This window comes from Lagopus muta, chromosome 6, assembly GCF_023343835.1.
Source record: "Lagopus muta isolate bLagMut1 chromosome 6, bLagMut1 primary, whole genome shotgun sequence".
NCBI lineage: Eukaryota > Metazoa > Chordata > Aves > Galliformes > Phasianidae > Lagopus > Lagopus muta.
The window spans coordinates 34,072,155-34,089,417 of record NC_064438.1 but is presented as its reverse complement, the minus strand read 5'-3'; the positions used below and the strand labels follow the sequence as shown (position 1 = coordinate 34,089,417).

Genomic DNA, 17,263 nt, shown 5'->3' with positions numbered 1-17,263 from the left:
GAGATTTGGACTTCTAAATGGACAGTAGTATTTGTTAGTCTGGGCCTGTCAGGACGTTGAAGGTGAACCAAGTTTGGAAATTCCAAATAAAGTATTAGGTTTTTTTTTCTTTCTCTTTTCTTTTTTTCTTCTGTCAGGAAAAAAAAACCCAAGGAAATTGTGAATATTTTGGGGGGAAAAAAAAAAAAAAAAGCTAATTATTATTGTTTGGGGATTTCAGTGTCTTAATTTAATCAAAGGAATGTCTGTGATGTTATTTCTTGCTTTATATAGGAATATTGCATCTCCCTTTAATTTTAGTCAGGTGTTTAGACAGGAAAAAAAAAAAAAGGAATTGCATGTATTAAAGCATTATTTCTGAGAGGATTAGAAAGTAGAAGTGCCATTACAGTGATACTGTAACTCAGTGAAATCTAAAAGTCAAGCAGATTTAATTTCTGAAGATGTCAAATAAGATTTAATATGCTTTGGAAATGCTTACACTTAGCTGAAGTTCCCATTTTGCTGAAGTTGATCTAAAATACTTTACCTATCAAGAATCCCATTTTATTTTTTATTTTCTTTTCACAAAAGAGAATACAGATAAGTAAAAGCAGCTTCTAATAGCATGCTCAAGTGTTAGTTTTTAAGCCTTCAGTCGTATTCCTCACCACCAAGTTGGTATTTGGGGATATTGTAGAAGGAGGTAAACAGTATTGTTGATTATAAGGAATGTGGGTGAATGTTTGAAACTTTCTTGTTCAGATGTTTGTTCAGAATGAATGGTTTATAGGTTATTTGTATTTATTTATTCTAAATGGCAATTGACAAAAATGTTAAATATTAACTTGAAGGCGCAGCTCATCAGGATAAATAGTAGCTGAGTTTTGATTTTAGGAATTTAAAATTACAGAGAAAGTAAGAGATTCACCAATATCTGTTATTTCTTTTCTTAAATAATCTAGTAAATAGGAGTAGAAGAGGAGTTTTGCACGAGACCTTGATCTAAGACAAAAATACGTAATGGTGCAGGTAGAGAGATTTGATGAGTACTGAGCATAGAGACGTATTTGCAAATGGTAAGAAGGCAAGCAACATGGTGTAGTGAGTAAAGTATTATTTGGAGATGTAGGACATAGATTTCATCTTGAAAAATGATCATTCAAGTCACTTCATTCTTGTTACCTTCTCACATATAATAATTTTTAAATTGTAAAATTATGGGAATTTTTGTAGACTAAGTTGAAATGAAATTACTGAAATTATGATGAAGAATTGTGTTTTTAATGTGTTGCATGTGTTCTCTTTTTATTTTACTTGTAGTATGTGGTGTGCACTAGTTCAGTTTTAAATTCTGCTTTGTTTGTAAGTTTTTCATCAATGTTTAAATTGTTGTACTGATACTTAAAGAAACTTTTGTTCTTTGTAGCTGAGCCAATAACGTTTCCATCTGGAGGAGGCAAGTCATTTATTATGGGTTCTGATGATGTTTTGTTAAGTGTACTGGGCCTTGGAGACCTTGCAGACTTGACAGTAACAAATGATGCAGACTATAGTTATGATGTAAGTGCAATTTTATTTTAAAATTCTTTATACAGTTTAATTTAATCAGTGATAGTTTTCCTCTACCCTGTCCCTCTACCCTGAATGTTACAGATGCAGAGAACAGAGCTTTTAGTAGCAAATATTATTTGGGAGGACAAGGGGACACCTTTTCAATGTGCTAAGTATTTTGGATAATCATAATTAAGATTACTTGTTTATTTTCTTCTAATGTAATTTCATTCATATTTTGTAACTGGGGGGTGTGTAATCACCTAGAATACAGTTTGATGACTTAACATGAATTTCTTTAAACGGAAATGGAAATTACACACTGAAATGGAATACTGAGAAGACATGGCTTAAAACGCAAATATTTATAGAAACATATTGCTCTGCTCCACTCTTTCTGTTTACATGGTGTTAATAGCATAAACTATATATTACTGTTTATTTCTGATGTAAACTTCTAGGGAGTATTTTTAGTGTTACCTAGAGATTTGAGATTGTCATTTACCATGTTAATTAAGCTACTGCAACTAGGGTTTCTCTCTTTTTTTTTTTTTTTAATTGGCTGGTAATATTTGACTAGTTAGGGAAAAGTCCAGGTAAGTCTTACATATTGTACTGTGTTTAAAGTATCTTGTTAGTTTTTGGTGGGCTTTTTGTTATGGGGTCTGAAAGTACTTAAGCTGCACACCATTTTATTTTATCATACTTGTCCTTCGGTGTCTATATTACATCATAAAGTAAATGCCAATACATTCTTTACTGTAAGGTGTTAGGTTGCATAGTTAGATTTCCTGATTGAAAATTGAAAACTTTAATTGTCCATCCTTATAGAAAGTAGTGAAAAACTCCAATGGAAATACTTCTTAAAATATTTGTCCTATTTCATGCACTTACAATACATTGTCCTGTTCTGTTCACAGAAAAGATTAATGTTGAGATTGTCTGATTTCAAATGATGTAACGCTTCTGGGAAATCAGATAACTTGAAATTAGAGTCCAGTTTCAGCTCTTTGAATTTTACTTTCTACTGAGCTGAATCTGCCGTATCACTGTATGTAAAAGTATGGCAGACAGATTTAAGAATCGTGTGCAATGTGTAGAACATAACACTTTTTTCTTTTTTAATTTACAATTAAATCTGTGAATAAGTGGACATGGAAAAAAAGGTTTTTTAATTACTTCACGGGTGTATGTGATTAAGTCAGCTTAAATTTGAGACATTCAGAACTGGTATTAAAACAACACCCCTAACCTGTAGTAGATTCCACTGTGGATTATGAAATTATGAAATTGAATAGCTTGGGGTTCTTTTTTACATAGTCTTCTGCTGACCTGGTTAACCTCTAAATATTCTTGCTTGTATATTCACTGAATGCTAATTTGCATGAATGAATAAAATGAAAGCAGTTCAGAATCTCAAAATCAAGGTACCAGTTTTTCATTTGTTTTTATATTGTTCTCATTTTACTGACAAGTGCTTCAGTGTTGTTGAATTCTCAAAACTTTCTCAGCAAGACTTTTTTTGCTAAAGGCCCTTGAATTTGGGGGATATATGAATTGGTGTTATCAATGCATAAATACCTGGCTGTTAAAGGAGACAAAGGATGTGAATTTTTTTGTTTGTTTCTTTCAACTGGATTATTTACAAATAAAAATGAGACACAATTGACTATAAATGTCATTCAGTTTCCCTTCTCCCTCTCTAGTTTTCCTTTCCAAGTGCTGTTAGGGACTTTATGAGTATATATGAAAAATGTGCATGACTTCTTCCTGTACCTGAAAAGATAAACTTCTAATATCAAGTTACACAAGTAGAAAGGTTTTCTTGATGTTTTTGTGTAAGAAGAAGGGAATCTGTCCTGCTGTGGATCTGAAGAGACTGAAATTCAGATGGTATGTAGTTCTCTTGCATCATGATGTTCCTCCAAGATAAAAATTCCTTGATACTTCTTTATTTCTGATGTTGTTCCCACATAAGTGTGCATGTGCAGTACAGTAGGGCTGTGTGTTAGCCTGTACTTGTAATATAATGCTTGTAGGACAACTTAATCTCTTGTCCCTGCAAGCCACTTGTTTTTCCAGTAAGTCCCTAAATGAAATTCTTATTTTTGAAATGGAGGCTATGTATAGAGAGGATGGGAATTAAAATTTAAGTCTTTATAGTTTTAATTGTAGCTGAATATTTTTTCTGTGTGGTAAACATTTAGCGCATGGATTGTTTACAACAGCAGTCATCTCCAGTAATGTCTCTTCTAGTATCTAGTACTTCGTATATAGTGCGTATTTGTACTCTGAGAAAGTAATATTAAATACTACACGAGGGATATTTTTGATAGTTGCACAGGATCTTGGTGTTTTTTGGCTGCAAATGCAGAAGTCTTGATTTATCAAAGTATCTAATCTGGAAATCACAACATTATCAAGAAAAAAATGAGGGATTAAAATACTCCAACTACAGTTATTAATTATTGCTTTTTAAATTCTGTTTGCTGTAGACATGTAGCAAATTGGGAAGACAGAGAAGGATGCAGGTCTCCTTGCTGTGGTATGAGGAGATTCCCTTGAATGCAGGGGCCAGGAAGATTTTTTTTCTACCTGATGCTTGATTTTGTTTAGTTTGGGTGTGGGTTGTTTGGGTTCTTTTGCTCTTCTTTATTATTCCTCAGTTGAAATTTCTTCCAGTACGATTTTCTGCTGGTTTGTAATGCAGAATGACTGAGTTGCTTGCCATGTGCTATAAAGAAGAACAATTCTAATCGTTCTTCTAATCTATGCAACGTTTCCTTCTCTGCCCTCCCACCATCATAAGATTCCGTGGATTCTTGTTTTCAATTTTTAGTTTAAAGAGATTATGGTAAAGGTCTTTTTTCTTGCTTTTGTTTTTCAAATGATTGGCATTTCAGATGGCAGTGCTGATCGTTTTAATTAACATCCACTGAAGGGGTAGGGAGAGGGCTGATGGGAGAGATAAATAAAGCTACAGAAGATATTTGGTACTGTAGTCTAGTTCTCTTCCAGTATCTGAAAAGTACATACAGCAAGAGCAGGGCTGGTCTGTTCTTGCTGGTGACAGGAAGAGGGAAATGGCCTTAAGTTGTGCCAGGGTAAGTTTAGTTTGGATATTAGGAAAAACTTATTTACTGAAAAGATTGTGAGCACTGGAATAGGCTCCTCAGGGAGGTGGTTGAGTTACCATCCTGAATGTGTTTAAAAACTGTTGTGGTGCTCAGGGACATGATTTAGTAGAGAGTTGTTAGGGTGATGTAGTTAGGTTGTGGTTGGAATTGATGATCTTTAAGATCTTTTCCAACCCAAGCAATTCTATGATTTTGGATCTGGCTTATACCAGTAGAACAGTTAAGACTTAATGGAGCTGTGTGTCTGTGCCTTTGTTTGGAGAGGTTTCTGACTTGTCTACTTCAAAATATTGATATGTAGCATTACATCTTATTTTTTACATTTTATTTTGCCCCTGTCTTGTTTTGTGTCTCACGTTTGCCCTTTTGTAGTCAGCAAATGCGGTTTCCAAGTTCCTTGACAATGTTTTTGTGGTGTGTGCTTTTTTGAAATAGAAATAGGTTACAGTGATCTTTTTAAAGATAGTTAGTTTTTTCCTCTTGGCCAGGTTCATTAGAAAGATGGACAGAGAGAATTAAACAAACATCTGTTTTTATTTAACTACATTTCAAGGAAAGGTGTACATGGTCTTTTCTTAGAACAAGATGTTGACATCTGTTCTAAAAAAGTGAAGCCTTGAAAGCCTTACTTAGTGCTTCTTTTTCCAAATTTCTGTCAGTTTGGTACCTTGTGTTTTAATGAGTGTATCTGAACTACTGAGAATGAAGTTACTGTTGCAACAGCCATTTTAACAACAACAACAATTGATAAACTTTTTGTTGTTTTTCTCAGTCCCAGTTTTCTTGAAAACAAATCAAGTGAAGAAAAAATCACAAGTGTAACAAAAATCATTGTAGTGTGGATGCACACCACTTTGAAAGAATCCAAGTCTTCTCTTTTATCTGGGGTGTAACATGCTAAAATTAAGCACAGTTGTTTCAGATGCTGGGCTTTAATTTCTTCAAGCCCCAGACTGTAACAAGTGTGTGAGACAACAGGAGTTAGCCAGGTAGATGAATGTATTTATATAATGATGATTAGAAACATTAAGGAACTCTGTTAGCTAGAGAATTACTTCAATAATTAACAGAGCTCCAGAATTCCACTCTGCTCCCTCATACAAAGAAGATATTATTGTTTGTATCAGCGTTGTATGCTGAAGTATAGTTTGGAATATCTTAAATATCAACAGAAAATACTGAGATATTCAGTGCACTGCAGAGAAGGAGGATTGAAAGTAAAATATTTTGTAATGAAATTTATTTGTTACATGGTATATTTAAAAAAAAAGGTTATGTTGGACATCTAGTAAAACAGATTTATGTTGCTTGGTCTGATATTGGGATAATTTGCATTTAGGCCAAAAAAACATCAAATACCTTAATATACAGGGAAAACAGATGTCTACACATCCATAACTGAGAACAGTAAATTGTATTGTCCGAGCATTTCTATTTATTTTGTTTGGATATAATCAAATCTAGTTTGAGTGACTACTGATAATTCAGTCCAGGATAGAGATATGGTGTACTGTTACATTATTATTTGATTTTTTTTGTTTTCAGTGCTGACAGATACTTAAGTTTTTATTAAATATGAGAGTGTTTAATCTCTCCATAATGTTTCTAGAAGTATCTTGGGGTACGGAGAGATTCAGGCCTTAGTTGAGAACTGTCTTAACAAGTATGTGGGTGGCTAGTGTGTAAGGCAGAGTATAGAATGAGTATCTATTGATTCTTCATTTGCTAATTTTGGTTATCTATCTAAAATTAGTTTTCTAAAGTCTCATTATAATTACTTGAGAGGAAGCAAGAAGTATGTGCATGTCTCTTTATCCTTGGGTGGATGTTTCAGGATAAGTGGTATGTAGTCTTTTATAGGTCCTCTTGACTCTGAGTAATATGAATTATATTTGGAGCTTTAAATTAGTCTGTTACATTCACTAGAAGTTTTCTGGTAACTTTTCTGAGATAACTAAGGTTAATATTAAGCATTTATAATTTGTGGGTTTTAATTTTTCTTTGTGAAGAGAATGAATTGGGTGCTCACTGATACATAAGAATACCTTTGTCCTGCTTCATGCAGTAAATAAGTTGCCTCACAAATATATTTAAAATTCATTAAAGCCTTGCACATAACACTTTATATAGTGTTGTTTAATACACTTTTGTTTTAAGTACATAGATCACTCCATCACACGCCTTCCATATACTTCCATGAGAACTATGTAGACACAAAAAGCACAGTAACACTGTTCGATAGAGCAAATTATCAGCTGTAAAACAATATTTTTGAACATAGTCACCATCATCAGCTATGCATTTTCACTGGTGATGAACAGTTAGTGCTTTTCTTTCTTTTTTTTTTTTTTTTTTTTTTTTCCAGAAGAATTTCACAGAATTCAGTGACCCACCTTTGCTTCATACGCACTTCTGTGTCAGTTGTCACTTTGTCAAACGGCTCCTCTGCTGCAATTTGTTGCAAGGCAACAAAATATAATGGAATGTTGGCAGGAAGTTTTAATCTCTGTCATACCACCAGCATCCACTTCTGATGTAGTGGGCCAACACAGTAAAATGTAACTTTCAGAGCAACCCTCGTACTTTAACTATTTCTCTGTACATGCCCTGTCATGTAGAATTATTCAAGATGTGCATTTGTTTTCTGTCATTTTTAGTCAAGATGTTAATCTGAGGAAGAAATGTGGGGACCTGAAATTTATTTTAATAACTTTAAGTGATAATGGGCTTTTGAAAGTTGTAATCTCTTCCTTGGCTACAGACAATATGATAAGCAATGAAATCGGTATCTTTTTTTCAGGGAAGAAGAATTAAGGTATTGGTGTACAAAAGGATTAAAACCAAAATTTGAAAATCAAAGGTTGTTTGCATATTCAGTATATATGCTCTTTTCCACACTGGAACAAAAGAAGCTTCTACAATAGGAAAAAAGTGCATTGCAGACTTAGTTGCGTGCCAGAGGGGGGATTACAAATGCCTATAGATCAATAGAGAAATGCATATTTAAGGTTGAATATGTATTAACTGAATTAAGAAAAGCAAACTTTTCCTAAGGTACAAATACTTGTTATACATATTTTTAAACTCAATGTAAATTATGCCTTTTCTTTTTTAAGCTGCCAGCTAATAAAGATGCCTTCCGGAAGACATGGAACCCTAAGTATACGCTACGCAGTCATTTTGATGGAGTGCGGGCATTAGCTTTTCATCCTGTAGAGCCTGTGCTGGTTACAGCCTCTGAGGACCATACTCTAAAACTTTGGAATTTGCAGAAAACGGTTCCTGCCAAAAAGTAAGTATATGGGTTTTCATGAAGTATCAGTTTTGTTTTAAAAGTCTTTGAAATTGATTCTCTTAAAACTCTTAAATATTTTTGGAGTTTTTCAGTAGAGACTTCATTTTGTGTAATAATTTTTCCTCTTCATCTTTCAGGAGTGCCTCTTTAGATGTAGAACCTATCTACACATTTAGGGCCCACATGTAAGTGTTTATCAGAATTACCTGATATTTTTTTATCCTGGATTCATAAAACATCATACAGACAAGGTTATACTCTTTAAAACCAGGTAAATACTGAATCCCTGTCATCAGTTGCAGAGTCCGTGCTAAAACAAAAAGAGATGTAGGAGATGACGCTGAAATTGCCTGAGCAGTTTCTTGGGCTGTGGCTTTTAATATGTAAGATCTAAAGAAAATAGATATGATGGAATACTAGTAGTCTAACATAGTAGTCCCCAGATAATTTTGAGAGGTGAAAAAAAGTTGTAGTCATCAAGAAAAAAAAGAAACGGACTTTATGCAGACTCAAGGTCAAGTATATAGGTGGATTCAACTAGTAGTATCTGTTTTCACCAGCTTTAAATGTATAATTACAGTTTGGAATTATCTGCACTGAAGACCAGTAGACTTTATTTCTTAAGCATGACCTGTCGTGACATCTAATTTAGGGTTATTGCTTTACAAGACAGTTAAACCTGACTTAGTGGTATGTCCAAAGGTGCTGCTACCTTTGGGGCACAGCTTGTCTAGTGTCACTGCAAACAGGTTCAAGAGGTTAAACCAGTAGTAGTCTAGCCTTAACCAAAAAGTACTCCTCCTAGGATTATTTTTCTGAACCAGTTTTCCGGAGCACAGTTTTCTGTCCATCTGAGAAAGTTCACAGTATTAATGGCAGAGAGCAAGAACAACCTCTTTCAGCACAACTAGTTTTTAGATAGGCATAGATTGTTCTTTTAGAAAATAAAAAATAAAAAAAAATTCCTTTATGCTTTGCAGGTTTAGTTTCTATTGAAGTAAGATTGTGTTCCTGAATTGCTTAAATTTTGATAGTTGAGTTGTTGTAAATATTTTAATATAGGTTTGTATAACTGGCTGAGACTTAAGATTTTAACAGAATTGTTTGTTTAATCCAGGCTTTTTTTTTTCCTTTTGTTTTTGCCTTTTTTTAAATAGATTGCAAAATTCTAACTATATTGTTGGCAGTATCAGTAAACTACTTACTCTCTGTCTCCCAATAGTGGACCTGTATTGTCATTGGCAATTAGTTCTAATGGAGAACAATGTTTCAGTGGTGGTATTGATGCAACCATCCAGTGGTGGAACATGCCTAGCCCTAACGTGGACCCATATGACACCTACGGTAAATACCTTTTAAAAGAAAAACAAATTATAGTTATTGTCTTGGACATAAATTTCCCGCTCAGTAACATGTTTTCTAACCCTTTTGTGCAATGTGAATGCCAGTTATCAAATGAATTGTGTTTTGAATTTGTTTGTATGCAATTAATGTTCGTTGCTTATTTCCATTTGCATTAGTGACATGCTTTCTCTAGAAATGCAAGGGAATGAGTGGCAAGTCCTGAGGTTTAAATAATGAAGAAGTCAGTCGCATCCCTTTCTAAGAGACATACATTTTACTTTGGTTTTCCAAAATTCCAAAATTTGGAATTTTAATGCCATGTAGGCAAATTGTTTGTATTTGCATTTCGCTTCCCATAGCTAATGACTTAAATTGCTGTTAACTGTATGGAAAACTGATTTGTCTCCTCGATGCTGGTGTGGATTAACAGTATCATGTGTTACTGAAGTTTGAATTGGTATAAAGGCAAGACTGTTCTGTGTTCTTGCTGTTCTTGCTCTTGTCTCACTGTAGTAAGTGATCTGGTACACCACTCAGGCTGCATAATCTGTATCAGTGAGATGAAGAGGAAGCAATGCTGTCTTGTGTCAATTTAGTAAAACCAGTCAAGTGATCTTACAATTTCAATGGACCTTAGACAGTCTCCACTGAAGTAACAAAATTATTTTTAAAAGCCAGAGCACTCTTGTTATTTTTCCTCCCTAGTGATTGTTAGTAGGGCTTTTATTTGCAAGACCAAGTTGTTTTAAATGTCATGCAAAATTAAGTTTTAGAGATTTTTTACTTAGTCCTTTCCACCTACCTTTTAATTTCTATTCTACTCAAAATCTCGTTTATTAAAAAACCCTCTATGAAAAGCAGCTGTAAAATATGGGTATGTTTCTTTGTTTCACAACAGAAATAATCTCTTTTCAATATTCGGGTACTGAGTTGTTTGTTTCTTTTTTAGAGCATGTAAGTCAGCAGTATAGTAAATTTGGAAGAAAAAAAGCAGTATTACTGTAAAGGCATCAGAGTTTGAATAACTCATCAGAGTTTAAATAACTGTTGAATAAGAAGCTGATCTTTTTTAGATGTTTTTACATCTTGTACAAAGAAAAGACTACAATAAAGAATCTTTAAGATTGTAAACTTAGATGAAGGAAGCAAACCTCTCAGAGAGGAGGTTATAACAAATTTTTCATTCTGGAAAAAGGGGACACAGATTTTTTTTGAGAAAGCTGCTAGAGGTTGTGTAGGATGATCTACTGTGTAACATACCTGCAACTTAAACAATAAAATTTTTAAAAAGTCTTTTAGTTCTGATTTTTCCCTTTTCTCACTTTCCTTGGTAGTTAATAACAATCATTCCAACATCTGTTTATTTATTTTTAATGAAATGCTCTAACTTAAGTTCAGTTGCAGGTTGTTCTCTTTCAACAAATGACTGAATGAGTTAATAGCTTGCAAGTTCGCTTTGCTAGCAAGCTACTTAAATATAAAAGTCTTAGTTTGTCCTTTCAGCTAGCAGCATGGATATCAAGCTGTTTAAAATTTCTCTGAAATGATCCTTTTGGACAGTGGGGTGTTATCTATTGTGTTCATTATTCATGTGCAGTGTAGTGGACCATTTTGCTTGTGAATCTAATATGAATTATCTATAGACTAGAAAACTACTTGAATAAAAAAGGGCAGAAGCACATGTCTTGACTTTACTTTCCTATCTGCAGTCAAGTTAGCTCAGGATTTGCACTTGTGTTGAATAAATTGACACTTTTAGGTTTTCCTTCTACTGTTATTCACAGAATAGGTGAGTACAGCTAACAGATCTGTTAGAACCCAGATGTGATAAACAATCAATAATTTAGTAAATGTGACACATAGCTGTTTTACTTAAAATTTGATTTATATTGCAATGCAGTAAATACTTATTCTGTTCCTAAACTTTTGTCTTTCCAGAGCCAAACGTTCTAGCTGGCACACTAGTTGCTCACACAGATGCAGTCTGGGGTCTTGCTTACAGTGGTGTAAAGAATCACTTACTATCTTGTTCAGCAGATGGCACTATTAGATTATGGAACCCACCAGAAAAAATGCCCTGTATTTGCACTTACAATGGAGAGAAAGGTAGGTTTTTTGCTGGGAAATTTTGGTTTTGGAAATTTGTTATGAGACATCTGAAGAAGTTCTTGGCTTGTCCATTTTTCAAAGCTAGTTAACAGGACTAAAGAGAAATTCTTTTATTAAGATAATCCTGATGCTGTGGTGTTATTCTGAAGGGAGCAAATTAAGTATGAGTATAAAGTAAGCTTAATGCTTAAATTTTTAAGAATTTTAAGATGTTCTGTTGTTTCTAAAGGCTTTTTTTCCCTCACTTTTTAGAGCATGGAATACCTACATCAGTTGACTTCATAGGTTGTGATCCTGCTCATATGGTGGCATCTTTTAACACTGGCAGCACAGTCATCTATGATTTAGAAACATCTCAGTCAGTGGTAATGCTTTCATCCCAAGTAGAATCTGGTAAATAAACCTCTTTTCTATTTAGTGTCTAGCTTGATTGAGGTACCTGTATGAAAGTTTTATCATACAGGAAGTAAAAAGACAAGCCTACGATAATTAAGAAGGGATTTAAGCAAAAGATTTAGTGTAGAGTCTGTCCAGATTGTGCTTCAGTTCTCACATATGGAACATGTAATATTAGAAATTCTGTTGCTACAAATAAGGTGTTAGGAAGACATAGCTCATTGTTGATAATTGTATATAGCTGATGAGGCTCTAAATAAAGGAGCTTTCTTCAGTACTTCATTTTCTTGAACATATGGAAGTGTTTCATAAAGAAAACATTCAGTTTCTGATCACTCTCAGTATGGCATAGAGTATCGCAAGTTAAGAACTTGCTTTTCATATCCAATTAATCCAGTTCTCAAATAGCTTATTGAAAGGCTTCAGCACAGATTATAAAAATCTGCCAAAGCTATACTCTAGGTAGCTTGTGCAAAGCTGACGTTGAAAGTGAGAAGCACCATCACAAATTGGAGATGGTCCTTTCCTATTTTGAAGAGAATCTCAAATGGAATCAATGAAACAAGAATGAAGGAAACGATTCTTAAGACAGGAAGTGCATTATGGGCAGTATTCTAAGAACTTCTAAGGAGGTTCGGTGGTTCTTTAAGCTGAAATACATAAAAAATATCTGCTGGAATCTTGTAGGTTAGATTGACTTTAGCTTTTCTGTTTGTTTTCAATATGTATCTTTTTTTATATGGAGGTATAAGAAGTGTGTTCCAAGTATATGGGTAATTTGTTTCTGCTTCGTTAACGCTGCCCCAGAGCACTTCCCCTGATTTGTTTGCCATCCATCTCAAGGATCTTTCTTATGTATAAACCAGTTGTGCAGCTTTAACCTTAAAGTACATTGGCAGGAATATACCTGGCTTAATCCATCTCCTGTAAAACAAGACGCTGGGTGTTATTAGATGTAGTGATGTCATTCTGAAGGTGCTCTTTATATAATATTAGTTAATACAGTAAGCTAAAGTAGAATGCTAAAGTTTTCTCTTTAGCTTTAGCCATTTCTTTAAGGCAAACGAATATATATTTGTGTTTTTCTTATTTTCAGGTGTACAATCAAATAATCACATTAACAAGGTAGTAAGTCATCCCACACTTCCTGTTACTATTACAGCTCATGAAGACAGACACATCAAATTTTTTGACAACAAAACGGGTAAGGGTAAAGAGACCCTCATCTGTATGTATGAATATGTTCCAAGTAGATCTGGATGGATATAGGAAGAATAAATTTGTAGAGAATGTACTAGTGACCAAGACTTCCTGTAGTTCTAAGATAAACTTAGCACTTTTTATATGAAATTATGCCATCCCTTGCAGCTGTGACTTCAGCAGTCAGTAATACTCTCATATGCAGAGATGGTTATGGCAGACAAGAATATCCTTTTAAATTAGCAAGATGTTGATTTATAGAATATTTCCACTATTTTATTCCTGTTTTCATCATTCCCATGCTTATAAGGCCAAACATGTATCAGTTATATTTTCAATTCCCTGTTGTAAAAGTCATTGCTTAGTACCAATGGCAAGAAATAGCCCTTAATTCATTGTAGTAGTGGAAGCTTTTGTTATACTTAAATTGCTGCTTATGTTCTATTCTACTTCAATTTTTGAATCGGCAGTCATTTTCTGTATGTTATCCTACTAAGTTGGGAGAAAAGATAAGCATAAACTAAATTTTGTAAGTATGTGTGCAGAACCCCTGTTCAAAGTGTCTGAGAGAGATGGAGAGTGGGTGTTATTATGGTATTTTTGTTCTGTTTTTGTTTTCCTTTTAAAGGCAGAAAGCTAAAACTTTTTTTTTCCCCACTTCTTCTCACGTATGGTTATTAAATATGTTGAAATGATTGTTCTGAAATTCACATGTATTGCCAAGTCTTTTAAAGAAACAAAGGTGTAGAATAATAAGGAAGATATGGCATGAACAAATAACTGGGTTAAAGACTGGAAATGGAAGGTGACCAGGAAGAAATGTAGATCTTCGTAGGCTTGAGGACATGCACATTAAATTGTGTGGATAAATGTGAGGGAAAGAAATAACCAACAAAATCAGTTTATATATTGTATGAATTCCTGATGCATACACACTTGTACTTTGTGTTAGTCTCCTATTTCTCAAAAAGGATATATGTGTGTGTGCATGTGTGTGTATATATGTATATTTATATAAAAGTGTTTCAGAGCATGGTTGAGTGTATGGTTAGAGATCTTCAGCTTTTCGAGGAGAAATGACAAATTGGGCTAAGATTCTTCAGGAAAAGAGGACTGGACAAAGATGGCAGAACTTTTTCATGTTGGTTACAGTCTTACTGTGGACTTGCTAGCTTACTCTCTTTTCCAAAACAAGAACTAAGGTTCAGCTGACCACCCTAAAAGGTGATCTGTTCAGAACACAGTGAGATGACTCTTCATTTTGTTTGAAGTTAAAATTTTTGGAACTCCTTGCCATGAAATGATAACTATAGTGTTAGAGTCCAGGGGAAATGGCACAAAGTGTAGTTGGGTGTGCAGGTAACCACTTTGGTTTGTAATGTAACTGAACAGTTAATTTTAGAAGTTGGAGAGTATCTTGCATCTAAAATACCACTTAGTTGTCCTGTTAGACGGACCTTTGGTATGACTCAGTAAGCCTCTTTTCAAAGCTTTGTCAACACTGTGTCAAAGTGAACAGATACAGGGACACTTCCTGGACCAAAACTATCGTTACTGCTATTTGAGAAGATGCCAGATACATCAGTACTTATGATATGAATGCCTTTGAGAATTGCCATTTACCCGTATGTTTGTACAAGTCTGTGGTTGAAACTTAATAATTTCTTATAGAACTGTAGTTTTCAGATACTCAAATTGGTGTTATTCTGTATTGCATCTAATGGGAATATTATTTTTAAAAGAAACAGTATTTCCCAGGAAATTGACTGTTTATTTTGCTTTTAGGTAAAATGATCCATTCTATGGTTGCTCACTTGGATGCTGTCACGAGTCTAGCTGTAGATCCTAATGGAATCTATTTAATGTCTGGAAGTAAGGGTTTTTTAATCCTCTTTTATGGATTTTATATTTCTGTTCTTTTAAGCATCTGACAAAAATCTAATTTTGTCTTTTTTTTTTTCTTGTTTTTTCTCCAAACAGGCCATGATTGTTCCATTAGATTATGGAATTTGGACAGCAAGACATGTGTGCAAGAAATAACAGCTCATAGGAAAAAGCTGGATGAATCAATTTATGATGTAGCATTTCATCCATCAAAAGCATATATTGCCAGTGCAGGAGCTGATGCCCTTGCCAAAGTATTTGTGTGACACAGCAGAACAAACCTGCATCATAACAGCAGGTCTGTTTGGACAAAAAAGAGGGAACGCGTCACTGCCATCAATAAGGTTACCAATAAGACACTACATCTGATCTGCCTGAGTGAAGGCTCTTGAGTGGGGCAGGTTTCAGTTGGTGAAAAGTCACCACATCTTGAACAATGTCAGGCTCATTCATTTAACTGTAATTACTGTATTTGGGGGGTGGGGAGAAGTAAAAAAGGAAAACCAGTATTTGTAGCCTTGACTGGATATGAACTGAGCGTATGTCTGTTCTTTAGGTGTCTTTAAGCAAACGTGGAGTCTGATCTTACAAAAGACTTTTATTTTGGACTCTGTGTGCTGCCTTAGGGTTAGGAATGTGGTGCTCTTGTGGGGGGAAGTGAGCTCCAAGAGTAGCTTTCTTTTCATCTCTTAGTAATCTTCTGTTTATCAGTTGAATGCCACAGATTCCCCTTTTAAACTTTTATTTTGCTTTAAAGAAAAGGAAATTTAACTTAAAATATTTTAGCATTAGTTGCACAAAATGTTTGGATAAAATTCTAGTTTTTATAAGTCTTTTTATATATTTAGCCTGTCACAACAGTGCTCAAGATTGTATTGATAATGTTTTTCTGCATTATAGAACCCTAAAACACAGAGAACTCACTGACCCGCTGCCGTGTAACCACACTCTTCCCTTCTTTTGCCTAATACAGCTCAGCTAAGTCCTTGCATAAGGATGCTAATTCTTCATCATCGCATAACTGTCTTCATAAATAAAGGACTGTAAAATGTGTTTAAATGAAACACAGAGGGGTTAACACCCCCCGATGAACTCTTAAAAAAAAAAAAATATATTAATCTTGGCATCCTATCACTATGTGATATTTTGTACATCTTACTGTATTTACGAGTTTATTTATCAAGGATTACCCATCTTGCTAATGGCCTATTGTTATTTATTTCACTTTTTGTTGGTCTTTATATCCTTTTATGTAGTGTGTTAAAGGGCCCTGTATATCTATTATGGCACTCTTTGAACAGTCTAAAATAGATAAGAAAATGGGACATTTCATGATTCTAAAGTTGCAAACCAAGATATTTTTTTTTTCCTTTGGTTAAGTATTTGAAGTGGAGTGGATTCCAAAAACCAATCTTGTTTCAGAACTTTTGGAGTGAAAAAATTTTTTTGCGTTTCAAATAGAATACAAAAGTAGTTGATTCAAGATTCATAAATCTGCTGTGTTTTGGCTAGTTATTCCCTGCTTTTATTTTATTTTTGGATGTGCTTCAGTTTATGGTGTAACTAAACATTTTGTTTGTGTAATGCATGATTAATACAATAAAGTATTTTTTCTAGTCTTCCACAAAACTTTTCTGATCAGTTTGCGAGTTTTGATGAGTTTTGTAAGGTTTCTGTTTTACAAACTATGAATCAGCAAATTTTTAAGATTGTACCACATAGCAGAAGTACAGCTGTTGAAAAATAATGTATATAAAATGCATATAATAAATATTAAATGGTGTACCTGTATGTTACTGTTGGCTACATTATTTTGTGTTGCACAGTTTGAAAGTGTCATTCTACAAGTTACTAAATTAGGTCTAAATTTTTAGCAAAATGATCATTTGTTTGTTACGCTTATAATCTCCTTTGCTTTTTGAAAACTGTAATAGTTGTCTGGATGTCAACACTGTTTGAAGCAGCACCATCCACCTATAAGAACATGTTTCCTCAGTATTCTTAAAGCTTTTTACAAGAACAAGCTGAAAATTGTTAATGTATTTTTAGAGCCCTTATAAGACGATCATGCTGCTTTTGCCTATCTTTGTACATGAAGTGATTCTAAAGTGATTTAGCAACCAGGGAGGTACTGTTCTTACTTCAAACTGCCATGAAATCATTGTGTTGAATTTAAAGGAAATAAAACACTCATTCATTTCTAATTGCTCACAATTTGCCCGTATGCCAAATGTTACACATTAACCTTTGCTCCTTCTTTGCAAGTCCTCCAGTAAAGATTATGCCCAGAAGGGCAGTTGTCTTTATAAAAGGCTGGTCCAACAAGTCAAGTTTGCATCTCTGTGATGAGTTGCTTTCCTGATAG

At 34.1% G+C, this 17,263-nt stretch overlaps 1 protein-coding gene across 4 annotated transcripts in view; it reads left to right on the top strand.

The window, feature by feature from the left end:
• The window catches only part of STRN3 (striatin 3), a 55,407-nt gene extending 38,718 nt beyond the window's left edge, over positions 1 to 16,689 (top strand). For all 4 annotated transcript variants that reach the window (XM_048949271.1, XM_048949269.1, XM_048949270.1 and 1 more), the window contains 9 exons: positions 1,409 to 1,542; positions 7,787 to 7,962; positions 8,103 to 8,150; positions 9,188 to 9,309; positions 11,248 to 11,415; positions 11,671 to 11,811; positions 12,911 to 13,018; positions 14,800 to 14,886; positions 14,995 to 16,689. In XM_048949271.1, the coding sequence (XP_048805228.1) occupies positions 1,409 to 1,542; positions 7,787 to 7,962; positions 8,103 to 8,150; positions 9,188 to 9,309; positions 11,248 to 11,415; positions 11,671 to 11,811; positions 12,911 to 13,018; positions 14,800 to 14,886; positions 14,995 to 15,164 (1,154 nt within the window). In that variant the 3' untranslated portion in view covers positions 15,165 to 16,689. The remainder of the gene's footprint in view (positions 1 to 1,408; positions 1,543 to 7,786; positions 7,963 to 8,102; positions 8,151 to 9,187; positions 9,310 to 11,247; positions 11,416 to 11,670; positions 11,812 to 12,910; positions 13,019 to 14,799; positions 14,887 to 14,994) is intronic.
• Positions 16,690 to 17,263: the final 574 nt, after the last annotated feature.